Source organism: Ascidia mentula, chromosome 4 (assembly GCF_947561715.1).
Source record: "Ascidia mentula chromosome 4, kaAscMent1.1, whole genome shotgun sequence".
NCBI classification, from domain to species: Eukaryota; Metazoa; Chordata; class Ascidiacea; order Phlebobranchia; family Ascidiidae; genus Ascidia; species Ascidia mentula.
In genome coordinates, this window is record NC_138569.1 from 10690406 (window position 1) to 10702759 (window position 12354).

A 12354-nucleotide genomic window follows, 5' to 3' on the forward strand; every position below is an offset into this window, starting at 1 on the left:
CATCAGGGGCTATATTCTGTCCACTTTAGAGATTAGATTTTATTTTTTAACTTGTTTTTTTTGTAACAACGCCAACATTTAACATCAGGTGAACGCGCATGGCTTTCTAGTCCGGTGTTCGAACCAACAACTGGAACTTCTCGATGCAACTTTTTCTTTTACGTCCACATGACGACACAGAACGAAGGCGGAGGGCTTTTCGTGTATTACAGAACAGAGGATCGGGGTCCTTTGACTCTTCTTTGGGAAAGATCGGATGAAACCAACGACTACTTTGCCAGGTATCTTCAACAAGACAATTTAATGTTCAGCAAACCTTAATGCGTATAATTCACAAATTCCAAAGCATTTATTATTTAAATTGTCACCCTTACAAACTGCTTCTCATTTTCGTATACTTTAACTCGAAACTACTTAAGTGAAAGAAAAATGAAACGTTTGCTTGTTGTGCAGATACGGAATTGACTTGAACGACAGGTTTGGTCAGCGTTGGCAGTTGGTTATAGAAGCAGTGGTTGGTGGTCAAGAATACGGTGACATCACAATCGACGATCTCGTGTTCCGTGACCAGTGTGTTGTGTCTGATGACCAAACACTTCCGATTGGAACGACCCCACCCACAACTCCCAGTCCTTGTAGTGGAGATGAGTTCGTCTGTGACGACAGAACCTGCATTCCTTACTCAAACTTGTAAGCTGTCACCTCAATATTATTTACTGATTGTTCCACTGTTGTCAGTTTATCATCAGAAAACTTTATCAGATGCAAAGTGCATTGCTGTGCGTTTTTTCTTGGTTACGCCAGTGAAGTCAAAAAAGTGTTATCTCGTTTTTTCAAGCTGTGACTTCAAAGAAGATTGTGGCGATGGTTCAGACGAGCTGCGTTGCGGAAAATGCGATTTCGAAACAACGACATGCGGGTGGACAGATATAAGCTCAGGACATTTCGTGTGGAACAGGGAGGATGCAACCATAGTAACCGATCCAAACGGACCAAAGACAGATGGAAGCTTAAACCCAGACGGCTAGTATGACGCATAAGTTGTAATATGTAAAAGCAATAAATAACCACTCCAGCAAAATCTAACTGGTTGAGAATGTGATATAAACACATTTGAGTCTTAATCTATTCCGCTTGGTTTAGTTTCATGCACGCGGATGAAACTCAGAGTACGTTTTTGGCACAAGCAGAACTAATGAGTCCACCATACGGAGAGACAGGTCTTGCGTGTACAATGAGGTTTATGTATTACCAAGGTGGAAGCGATCATTCAGGCATAACTATGGTGCAGGTGCGAAATATTTTTAATAAACTTTCTCTTCACATACTGCATGTTTACTGAAAATAAACTCCAATGTAAAATTTTGATAGTTTTTGTTATAATTCATCTTGCCACTTTTTTAATAGGTTGGTGAATTTCGACCTGACGCTCAACGCGATTTCCAAATTTCCTGGATCCGAATTTCCAATCAACCCAATCAGTGGCTGCAAGGAGTTGCTCCAATCGGTGATTATATTTTCTGATAAAACTTAAGAATTTGTGCAATGTGGAAACATGAACAAGGGATTATGTCAGGTGATCGCGACGCTGGTTTTCATGTGAAGATTGTTGGCATGCCTTGCTTCCGTGGTTTCGATTGCAATGATTTGGCGGTTGATGATGTCAGTTTTGAGTACTGCCATCCTGGCGATATCCCCCCGTTTTATAACCAGGTGAGCAGAAAAAAAAAACAGTTTGTCGCAAGTCATCACATAGTTTTCCTAGATTTATTTTGCATTAGGCAAATAGTGTTGTGATTGAGTGCAAAAAGGGCCACTGTTTTAAACTAGTCTTAATCAGTACAGTTTTGGTGACTTACAACGACCTTGCTAGCTAAATAGCCAACAAAATGTCCAAAAAATATATTTTACACGTTTAACGTTTGGTTGCAGGTGGATTGCGATTTCGAGGATGGATCGTGTGGTTGGTTCAACTACCAACATGACGATTTCGACTGGAAACGAAAGTATGGAACTGACGACACACTTAACACCGGACCTCGATACGATCACACACTCGGTAGTAATTTGTGGTAATTCGTCAAGGTTTGGGATTTTATGCAAGTTTCTTATTTCAAGGTGAGGGACAGTTGGGTTACTACATGTTTATTAATGCTGAAAGTCGACTGGAAGCAGATGCCATGGCAACACTTATCACTATGAACCAAACAGCTATGCCGTCTGATGGAAAGTGCATCACATTTTGGTACGATCTTCTGATGTTTTGTCCATAAGTCAAATTTTCCACATGAAAACACATTCTCGTGTCCGTATCTGACATCACCTGGCCTCAAGGTTTATGACAAACAAAAGTGGTCTACAATCTCAGACGAGCGTTGACTGTTGTTTTATCTGGTCATGTAAAATCCCGCGCACCTGTTCCAAAAATGTTAAATCCTGTTTTCCATGTAAAGGTACCACATGTTCGGACCGAGTATTGGAACACTTCGTCTTTCCATCATTAAACATGGCAAGGAAGGTATAGAGGGAAACTGGAGAGTTATTTGGCAAAGAACGGGAATGCAAGGAAACAGGTGGGTCAAAAATGACGAATATTGAATACAGTGCTATGTATAACATGTGCATTTAAATCATAGGTGGGAATTTGGGCAAATTCGCCAATGGTCATCCTCTTACATCTGGCAGCTAAAATTCGACGCAACAAGAAAGGGTTATGATGGTGACATTGCAATTGACGACATTAAACTGACTAAAGGTTAATATTTGCTCAAGATTTTATGAAGAAGCACAATAAACCTTTTAAATCGGTATAATAAATGCAGCATCTGAATTCGAGACGATTTTTGTGTTAAATTCTTAAGAGAAACTTTTTTTCTGTTTTGAATTGCTTTCGAACATTTTTAAAAGTGGCTCGTGGTTTTCCTTCTAATTCGTCATGTTGTTTAAATATTCGTTTTCTTCCAGGAGATTGCGTACAACCCGAAAATGAGTGCTCGTTTGAGGGGCAAACGAAATGCATGTGGAGTAATGACGATAATGTGGATTACTCCTGGTCGGTGATATCAGCTCAAGATGCAGGAAGTCATCGTCCAAAAACCGACCACACAACTCAATCTCCTGCTGGCTCGTATTTGTTTAATGACGCATACAACCATCCAGAACCTGGTACATCACGTCGCGCCCATTATTGACTTTGTTGAAAAAATATTTGAGACTGAAGGAATTTTATGTGCATAATTGAAACATAGACATTCCAAAGTTCGAAACCACACGGTCGTGCCCAAAAGCATTTAAACCTTGTATTTGCATTTACACGGAACGCATGACTCAAGAACCATTGTGGTTTTAGCGGTAACCATCCTATTTGTTTTCCTGTGTTTATTATATTTAAATAATGTAATTTGTGCAGAATGTAATTAATTGATTACAGAACACGAATATCTATCACAAGCTAAACAACCTGTTTATTTATTTATTTATTTATTTTTTATATGTCAGGTGGTATTGCCCGTCTCATAACTCACATCCTACCCGAAACTGAAGCGGATTGCGTACAGTTCTGGTATTACATGTATGGAGAAGGAGAAAACGAACCTGGAACGCTGAACATTTACATGATGCTCGATAATTCGTATCAACAGATCCTCCTCATGAGGAAACAAGGCAATCAGGTTCGATGTTGACATGGTGGTCGAATTTAAGAAAAATAAACTGTTTAAACTTTATCACCTGTATTATTATCTTCATCAAGACATTTAATGATTAAACTTTCATTAATCGTTCACTGATGTGAGCGTCCTGCTGTTAACTGACGAAATCTTTTGTAATGTTTCCTGTAAGAACAGCATTTGGAGAAAGCATAAACTGACATAGGTATTTTACACTTACCCAGGGAGACAGATGGGAATTTGGTCGCGTCACCGCTTCATCCACTACCCCTTATTCTATTGCCATCGAGAGTGTTCAAAGTTATAAGTCGGATCCTTACTCCATCGCCATTGATGACGTAAAGATCATTCCTGGAGCTTGTCCTCCAAAGGGACATTGTACATTTGAAGAAGATTTGTGTGGATGGCACAACAGTGTCGATGAAGGTGAATAATAATTTGTTTCCGAAGCTTGGTTTAGGATTAGGTTGTTTTCGAGAAGTTTCTAATCGTCGTTAAAGGCGGTTTGTTTTTATGGAAAAAATGCATTTCCTAAATTCCTTCTTTTTTTCTGATTTATTTTTGTGTGCAATTAATATAGGTGACGATTTTGATTGGATATGGAGTAGTGGTGCAACACCAAGTGCTTACACTGGTCCAACGGTCGATCACACACTCGGTACCGATGAAGGTCATTATTTGTATATTGAATCAACCTCACTCAATCTCGGTGGCGAAAAAGCTTGGCTGACATCAGAAAAGTGAGCAGGAATCAAATTTACCTTTTGTGTTTGTTCTTTCTGTTCAATGGGCTTGCACTTGTTTTCTCACCAATCTACAGATTTGATTCAACGCCTGGTAACTGCGTACGATTCTATTACCACATGAGAGGTGCATCGACCGGCACTCTTAACATATACGTGTTGTCCGACTACGGCATGAACCTGGTTTGGAGTAAGTTTATTTTTATACATAACATGTGAGCATTCGACACAAACTTATTTTACCTTCAGCCAAGACTGGCGACCAAGGCGACCAATGGAATGGTGATAAAGTGGATGTCGTGATGCCAATTCCTTTCCGAATGGTTTTTGAAGTAGTAAAGGGCACAGTGGCGGATGCATCAGATATTGCAATCGACGATGTCTTCATTGATGAAGGGTCGAATTGTAAAGGTAAAATAGATTTTTTAAGCATTAGATAGATACAAAGAGCTCATTGAAATTTAACTCATATGACTGAATATTTTGTCCTGTAATGAAAATGTCTTTCTTGAATCACTCATTATGAAATAGTCTTGTTTGAACATGTTACCAACAAGATTTCTAACTACCCGGTTAAAATTTTGTGGCTAAATTCATTATCAATACCACGTGTATTATGCAGGAGACGTACTAACGACCGCACCAGCCCCAACCACAATCGCCCCACCGTTGTACAGTCTTAAACCTGACAACTGTACGTTTGAAACAAATACATGTGGTTGGGTGAATGAAAATGAAGATATATGGAGTCAAGTACATGGATCTCTGGACCCGGGCTCCCTGTACGATCACACTACCGGTGTTGAGGGTAAAGTGAATTTGAGATTGAAAACTTCGCGAGTAATTCACTAAAAAACTTGTATGGGTTTGTAGGTGTTTATCACGTTAAGTTGGAGTCGGCTGGATACGATGACGGAAATTATTGCATCATGGAAGTAAACGGTGTTAGTTACACGCCTGTTGACTACTCACGTGGCCACAACATCCTCGTCATCGACATCGTCACGCAAAGCATAATCACCGCTACTTTTGACACATGGGCCGGGCCAGAAGCTGTAAGTTTATAAGTTTATTCCTTTTTTTAAAAGTAAACAATTAACTATGTTTGTATGTGATGATTTATTGATAAATAACCCAAGTCTTGTCTCTTAAGCGGCGGAAATGCGTTTAGGTTTTAACAGGAATGTGTTTGTGCAGGTAAAAGACATGATCCAATTTTTGGACGAGCAAGTAAAATACGAATCTATTATTGCCATCACGATTCGAGATGCTGCGAACGGAGCAAACTTTGATGATGAAGATGTTGCTTTCATGGAAACGCTCGGCGCCGGGAGTGGAGATTGTCCAGCGCGATTAAGTAATTCAAATTTTCATCTATAACTAACAAACATGTGTTTATAACGTTGTCTGCAAACAGATGGCCGTGATTCGTTTGCGATGCTCACGCAGAAAGTGAGGAACACAAACTATCTTCCCTACTGGTTTGCTTGCGAGTACAAACCCCAATTGTCTGGGCCGGCAGCAGTCAACCAGGCTGCGGAAGCAGGTTAAAAAGTTTCTTCTCATGAAGTTTCTACAAAATTGTGCCCTGTATAATATAAACGTGAAATGTTTTTCTAAAAAAAACAGGATATTATATGAGCGCCGATGTAACGAAAGCTGCAGACCAATCAACATCGAGATTAATGACAAGTAGAGCTTACCCTCCGACAGCAGCTGAGGGAATTTGCTGGACTTTCCACTATCACTTGTTTGGACCTGACATCGGTGACTTCAGTGCAAATATCATATCTCAAACATACGGAGAAATTGAGGTAATCTAACATAAAACAGTGCTTTTTTTTCTCTTTTTCTTTAAAATATAATAGTTTGGTGAAGTATTTCAATTCATTTGTAAAGACCGCATTTAAATTAAGTCAAATCAAACCATTTGTGGAGAGCTGCAGACAGGGTGTGTACACGCACTGTTTCGGCCTGTAAGGTCTCATCAGTGCAGCAGTTGACAGTGGCACTGTGCTAGCTTTTAAACTAACGGGCACACTAATTTCCACTTTGTGGTACCTTTCGGTCAACATCGATCCACACTCTGTCTGCAGCTCTCCAATATTATGGCTTTTTTGCACACAAATCATTTGAATTTTGCACAAAAAATTACTACGTGAATGAACAATACAGACAAGAAATAAAATGACATGGAAACCGATAAAACCGTGTAGGTTTTCGAGTCAGGCGCCCATTGCATAGAGAATGCTAGCAGAATTCATGAACATACGGTGTGTGCAGAACCAAATTTAACGTGAATAAAAACGTGGCAGATGCGTGAATACCTTTAATCAAAATTCAATTCCACATCAAATAGTTGTGGTCCCGGAGCGATGGAACTGAGGATATTTGGATTCCTGTACATCTCTACGTTTCAAGTCCTGCCTCAGGATTTTTCCTTTCCTTTAACGCAATCCGCGGCTCGAGTTGGGATGGTGACGTGTCCATTGATGACGTATTCTTTCGTGACGGATATTGTCCTGAGAGAAGTGGTGCATGTGATTTTGAACAAGATCTATGTAACTGGGCAAATGATTGGAACGCGGATTTTCTGTGGAAACGACTGAACTCAGGTTTGTAGTCAAAAAAGCCCGAATGTGAAAGAGTTATCTTAAAATTATGATGTTAGTAAGATTATTTTACTTAATATCTGAATGTGTTTATAGGAAGTACAGAGAGTGGCAGTGGGCCACCTAACGATCACACGACCAACCAACAAGGATATTACGTATCTGCAAATCACAACGACGGATCAGTCGGTGAAAAGGCCCGTCTCATGTCGGAAGTTTATCTTTCTGGAGAACCTGTGTCCTGCTCGTTTCCCTTTGAATATGAGGTATAATTGGAAATGTTCTTATTGTGTGAGGAAAGGTGAACTACAAACATTCCTTTAGCGGTAATGTTTTTTTTAAACTTTTTATTTTCACGGATTTATTTCATTTTCTATATTTTCCTGGATTTCTTTTCTCTTGAAAACTTTTGCCTAAATTATCAGGAGAATCGTAAATTCAAGTCGAAACTTACGTGAACACTGCTTCTTATTTACAGGGTAAAACGTACTACGAATGTACAACAGACGGCCGTGATTTCGCATGGTGTTCCACCACGCCAGTGTACAGTGGCCAATACCTCAACTGCGACGAGCAAGGCGGCACGTGGATTTTCACCACCGGTGGAACTGGCAACGGACAAAAATGCGTTTTCCCTTTTTCGTACGGAGGAGAGATTTATCATGCGTGCATAATGATCGACCACAACGTGCCCTGGTGCTCAACCACTGACGTATACCAGGGATACTGGGGAGAATGTTTAGGTTTGTAACGTTTGTTAGATTGTTTTGGTCACTTTACATTGTTGCGAATAGTTAAAGACAATTTAAACAAGAAACTTTTTTTCACAAATAACTTTAACTAAAACTCTGTTTGGTATTTCCATACAGGGGCAAACTGTTTGACTTTCTGGTATCACCATTATTACAACCCCGCCGTATTCCGCGTTATCCAAAGTTTGGGAAATGGTACACGTAACTATCAGGAAGTAGAAATGTTTTCACGATCATCGGATCAGGGAAATTACTGGAGATTTGGTTACGCCGAAATGATGCCCAGTTCCCTCCCTTGGCAGGCGGTCTTCGAAGCGGAAATTCTTGGTAAGTTTACTCATCTACCAAATTTTGGGCAAACTAACCGTAGGTCATCACTACCTTTTCTCAAAAAAAATTACAACCAAACTTACTAAAAACACTAACAGTTGGTAGATGAGTAAACTGGCAATGTTGTTTTTAGACAATGCGTTTGGTGATCTTGCCATTGATGACGTCAGATTGTTGAACGAGCGTTGTCCTTTACCTGGTCACTGTGATTTTGAATTGGGAATGTGTGGATATATTAACTCACCAAGCGGAAATTTGGATAGTTTGGATTGGGTGAGAGACAAGGGAGCGAACTCTGCTGGAAATGTTGGACCCGCATTCGATCACACACTTGGTAATACCTTGTTAATTAAAAGTTAATTTTACATTTGTTTTTCTTTACTATTGAATTCTTCTTTCAGAAAATCCGGAAGGTTATTCTGTGTTTGTGAGCATGAGTTCAGGTTCTGCTGGGTCGAAGGCAAGACTTTTTTCGGATAGTTTTGAAGTCACGGATAATGCAGAAAGGTTAGCAACCATTGAAGACATTTTGGTATTCGGCGTGACGAAACAAAAATAGTTTAACTTGTTGTTGAGTGGTTGATTACTTACCTTTCCACACATGCACATGTGAAAGACGCAACATTGTCGTATTTGCAGATGTATAATATTCTGGTATCACATGTACGGGTCTGAAGTCGGAACTCTTAACATTTACGTGGCGACGTCATCGGACCAATCGCCTACCACCAGTGTGTGGACAACTTCTAATTCCCAAGGAAATCTGTGGATGCAGAAACAACTCACAGTCACTCAAGCGGAAAACTTTTGGGTGGTGTTTGAAGGTAATTGGTTAAACTAGCAAACTATGTTTTCTATGATTGTGGCATTTTTAAGGATTTTACTAATAACGAATGTGTCGGTTTAGTATGTTATCTTTGTTTCACTAATTTGTAATATGCTTAACTGACAAATAACAACATCGTTGCACATTTATGGGTAAACATGATTTCATTTTAGCCGTCGTCGGTACTCCAGGCAATGGCTGGATTGCCATTGATGACGTTGAAGTTTATGTGAATGGTTGTCCGACCAGTGGACCACCGACCACCACTCTACCACCCCTTACTCACCCAGACCACAAACCAACCAAGGGCGATTGTGACTTTGAAAATGGGTATAGACTTGACGTAAACCCTGTCACTTGTGCCCATCTGAAATTTGTCTTTTGAATAGATTCTGTTACTACGTTCGTCCGCCTGATGATCCAATGGAGTGGTTACGAGCGCAAGGAGATACCGGGTCACGATCTACGGGACCTAATGTTGATCACACTACTGGAAGTACCACAGGTTACTTTGCTCACATCGATCCCTCGGGACAAACAGAGGGAGATTTTGCCAGGTTGATCAGCAGTGAACAAACATTAGGTGATTGTAAAAGTAATGCGTGTGATTGGTTGAAAATGTATGTTAAGTTAAAAACCAGACATGTTAATGCAGTTATTGTTTGGCGCTAGTAACAAGTTGATAGGCGTGACAAGCCTGACCGCTATTGCGCAACCCACGTTTGTAATAATTTTTGTGTGGTCATATTTGTAAGTTAAGATAGCGGCCCGCGGGTTTCTCTTTTGGTTGCACAAGGATTGCAAAAATATCATGTCAAAAAAGAAAGAAATTTATGTTACTAGTAATGAAATTAACAAAATCAAAACAGGCAATCGCAGTTGTAATTTGAGCATTTCAAAAATCAGAAACATTAGAGAACGAAATACGGCAAACCAACTCTCCCACTAAAAACAATGATTTCCGCGGCCATTCTCCAAAAAGCAACATCAATTATAGCCCAACATGGCATTTCGGTAAGACACCACCGATTTACAAAATATTTTTTTGTATCGACAGACTCGGGTGGTTTATGCGTTGAATTCTGGTATTTTATGTACGGACGAGATGTGGCGAATCTAAACATTTACTGGATGTCGGGGGGTGGCGCTAGACAAGAACTTGTTTGGAGTAGAAACGGAACACATGGACCACAGTGGAGATATGGACAGGTTCCTAAATTGCTGCTGCTAGCATTTACTTTAACTGTGTCCGATTGACAAACACAGGTTAAATGCAGTGGTTTTAACTGCTCCGCATTCCAAAATAACTTTTCGATTTTTACACGCCTTGTTTGCTATAATTTCAACTTTTTCTATTTTAATTAGTAAAGATACAAAGTACTTACGTAATACATTGAGGATCCCCGCGCCCCTATAAGAACACAAGCACTCCTGGTTAAGAATCCCTGGTTTCATGGGTCAGTGGACCGACGTTTTCAAAAGATGAATATTTTTCCAGGTACACATATCCCAACAACTCACTTTACAAATAGTCATCGAAGCGACAGTTGGACCGGCTTGGGCTGGCGATATTGCCATTGACGACCTTAAGGTAAAAACCCTTAACCAACAAACTGACCATGTTATTAAAACTTATTACTGGGGTGTGTGCACTCTTTATCAGAAAATAATCATAGTCATTCTGTTCAGTTTGATTTCATCGATTGTCCGGCTACCCCTGATTGTGGTTTTGAGAATGGAGTTGACGGAATTTGTGGTTTTACACAAGACTTCCAAGACGACTTTGACTGGTTAAGAGGCAGTGGCACGATTAATGGAGACACGTCAGGTATCAACAAACACCCATATGTATAGACTTTATCGTTGAACATATTTGTAGCAGCAAAAAATTGATCCTTCGGTTACTAGAAATACTAGGAAATAGGAAATTCTAGTACACATTAGATTGCATCTGAAATATATATATTCATATATACTCTTTATAAATTAGATGTAAGTTGCAGTTTGTACGTCTTCGCGTTGCTATATACAAAAAGCAATAAATGTATGATGGTTGGGTAAACAGGTTTGAGTTACGATCACACATACGGAACATCATACGGTCACTACATGTACATGCCCGCTGGTTTGCCGACCGGACAGAAAGCTCGTCTCTTATCGAAGATGTATCCTGCTACTGATGGACATTGCATGACATTCTACTATCACAGCTACATGGCCGGAATAGGTGATGTTACGAAAAAAATGTTTCTTGGTGTTAGATTGAGAATGAAATCAATGTCATATATGTGCAAAAAAGCCATAATATCGGGGAGTTGCAGACAGGGTGTATACACACACTGTTTCGACCTGTAAGGTCTCATCAAAGTAATTCGACAAAATTTTTACATGTGAACTTTTCTTAAAGGAACTTTAAATGTTTACTACATGGAGGAAAACGATTACCCGTCACTTTTATGGAGCATCAGCGAACACATGAACAACCACTGGCGACCCATGCAAGTCTCAATAACCACAACCAAACAATTCCAGGTTTGGAAATGAAAAATTTTATGTATTGAAGTGTTGAATGACATACAACGTCGGATGTTACCTGATACACTTTTTTATCTGTAGATAATTTTCGAGGCGATCGCAGGAACTGCAACAGAAGGTGATTTAGCGATAGATGATGTTCTCATGTTGCCTGGTATGTGCCCTCCGCTCGGTTCGTGTACATTCGAGGATGGATATTGCACTTGGGAAAACTCTGAAAACTCGGACGATTTTGATTGGATGCGAAGTGCTGGAGAGTCGATGACAGCTGATACCGGACCTACGACCGACCACACATTAGGAACCAATTACGGTAAGCTAAAAGATTTCTCTTTGACTGGTGAAGCCTTGTGAATGTGTGTAACGTGGCTAAGTTAAATATTTGCAGGTGTTTATCTCTTGATGGACGCGTCAACCCCTCAAGTACAAGGTGATGAAGCCAGACTCTTCTCCGTTCGTTTTGACAATTCCCAACCACGATGTTTGCAATTTTTCTATTACATGAAGGTAATATTTATTTCATAATCAGCAATGTAATACATATCTAAACAGTAACATTTAAAGTTTTTACATCAATTAACCTTCACTCTAGTTCTATGTAAGGTAATGATGTCCAACATGAAATTTTCAGTCGAAAACCCCTGAAGGCATCGGGACTTTGCAAGTGGTTCAATATTGGGATTCAGATTACAATTATATGTTGTGGGAAGATCACTTCTCGTACGGTGATGTGTGGATTGAAGCTATGGTGGATTTACCTAACAACGTTACGCAAGATGACAGTTACGTTGTCCAGTTCCGGTCATTTGTTGGATCAAGTGCATACGGTACATAATAATTAATACCTTTCTATTGACTTAGATTTTTTGTTTGATATAACTTTAGCAC

General features: G+C 39.8%; 1 protein-coding gene across 1 annotated transcript in view; it reads left to right on the plus strand.

The window, feature by feature from the left end:
* Positions 1-12354, plus strand: part of LOC145898069 (MAM and LDL-receptor class A domain-containing protein 2-like) — an 84981-nt gene that overhangs the window by 56943 nt on the left and 15684 nt on the right. Inside the window, exons 126-163 of the mRNA XM_082986510.1 lie at positions 89-281; positions 454-690; positions 839-1027; positions 1144-1291; positions 1408-1507; positions 1577-1713; positions 1933-2059; positions 2119-2245; positions 2454-2573; positions 2637-2755; positions 2965-3165; positions 3499-3671; positions 3893-4094; positions 4249-4408; positions 4489-4601; positions 4661-4822; positions 5034-5219; positions 5285-5466; positions 5609-5768; positions 5829-5957; positions 6041-6225; positions 6771-7026; positions 7120-7289; positions 7502-7766; positions 7893-8102; positions 8239-8439; positions 8507-8612; positions 8745-8929; positions 9105-9261; positions 9321-9514; positions 9989-10140; positions 10430-10522; positions 10621-10759; positions 10997-11158; positions 11339-11463; positions 11548-11779; positions 11855-11973; positions 12098-12293. Of these exons, the coding sequence (XP_082842636.1) occupies positions 89-281; positions 454-690; positions 839-1027; positions 1144-1291; positions 1408-1507; positions 1577-1713; positions 1933-2059; positions 2119-2245; positions 2454-2573; positions 2637-2755; positions 2965-3165; positions 3499-3671; positions 3893-4094; positions 4249-4408; positions 4489-4601; positions 4661-4822; positions 5034-5219; positions 5285-5466; positions 5609-5768; positions 5829-5957; positions 6041-6225; positions 6771-7026; positions 7120-7289; positions 7502-7766; positions 7893-8102; positions 8239-8439; positions 8507-8612; positions 8745-8929; positions 9105-9261; positions 9321-9514; positions 9989-10140; positions 10430-10522; positions 10621-10759; positions 10997-11158; positions 11339-11463; positions 11548-11779; positions 11855-11973; positions 12098-12293 (6312 nt within the window). The remainder of the gene's footprint in view (positions 1-88; positions 282-453; positions 691-838; positions 1028-1143; positions 1292-1407; positions 1508-1576; positions 1714-1932; positions 2060-2118; positions 2246-2453; positions 2574-2636; positions 2756-2964; positions 3166-3498; positions 3672-3892; positions 4095-4248; positions 4409-4488; positions 4602-4660; positions 4823-5033; positions 5220-5284; positions 5467-5608; positions 5769-5828; positions 5958-6040; positions 6226-6770; positions 7027-7119; positions 7290-7501; positions 7767-7892; positions 8103-8238; positions 8440-8506; positions 8613-8744; positions 8930-9104; positions 9262-9320; positions 9515-9988; positions 10141-10429; positions 10523-10620; positions 10760-10996; positions 11159-11338; positions 11464-11547; positions 11780-11854; positions 11974-12097; positions 12294-12354) is intronic.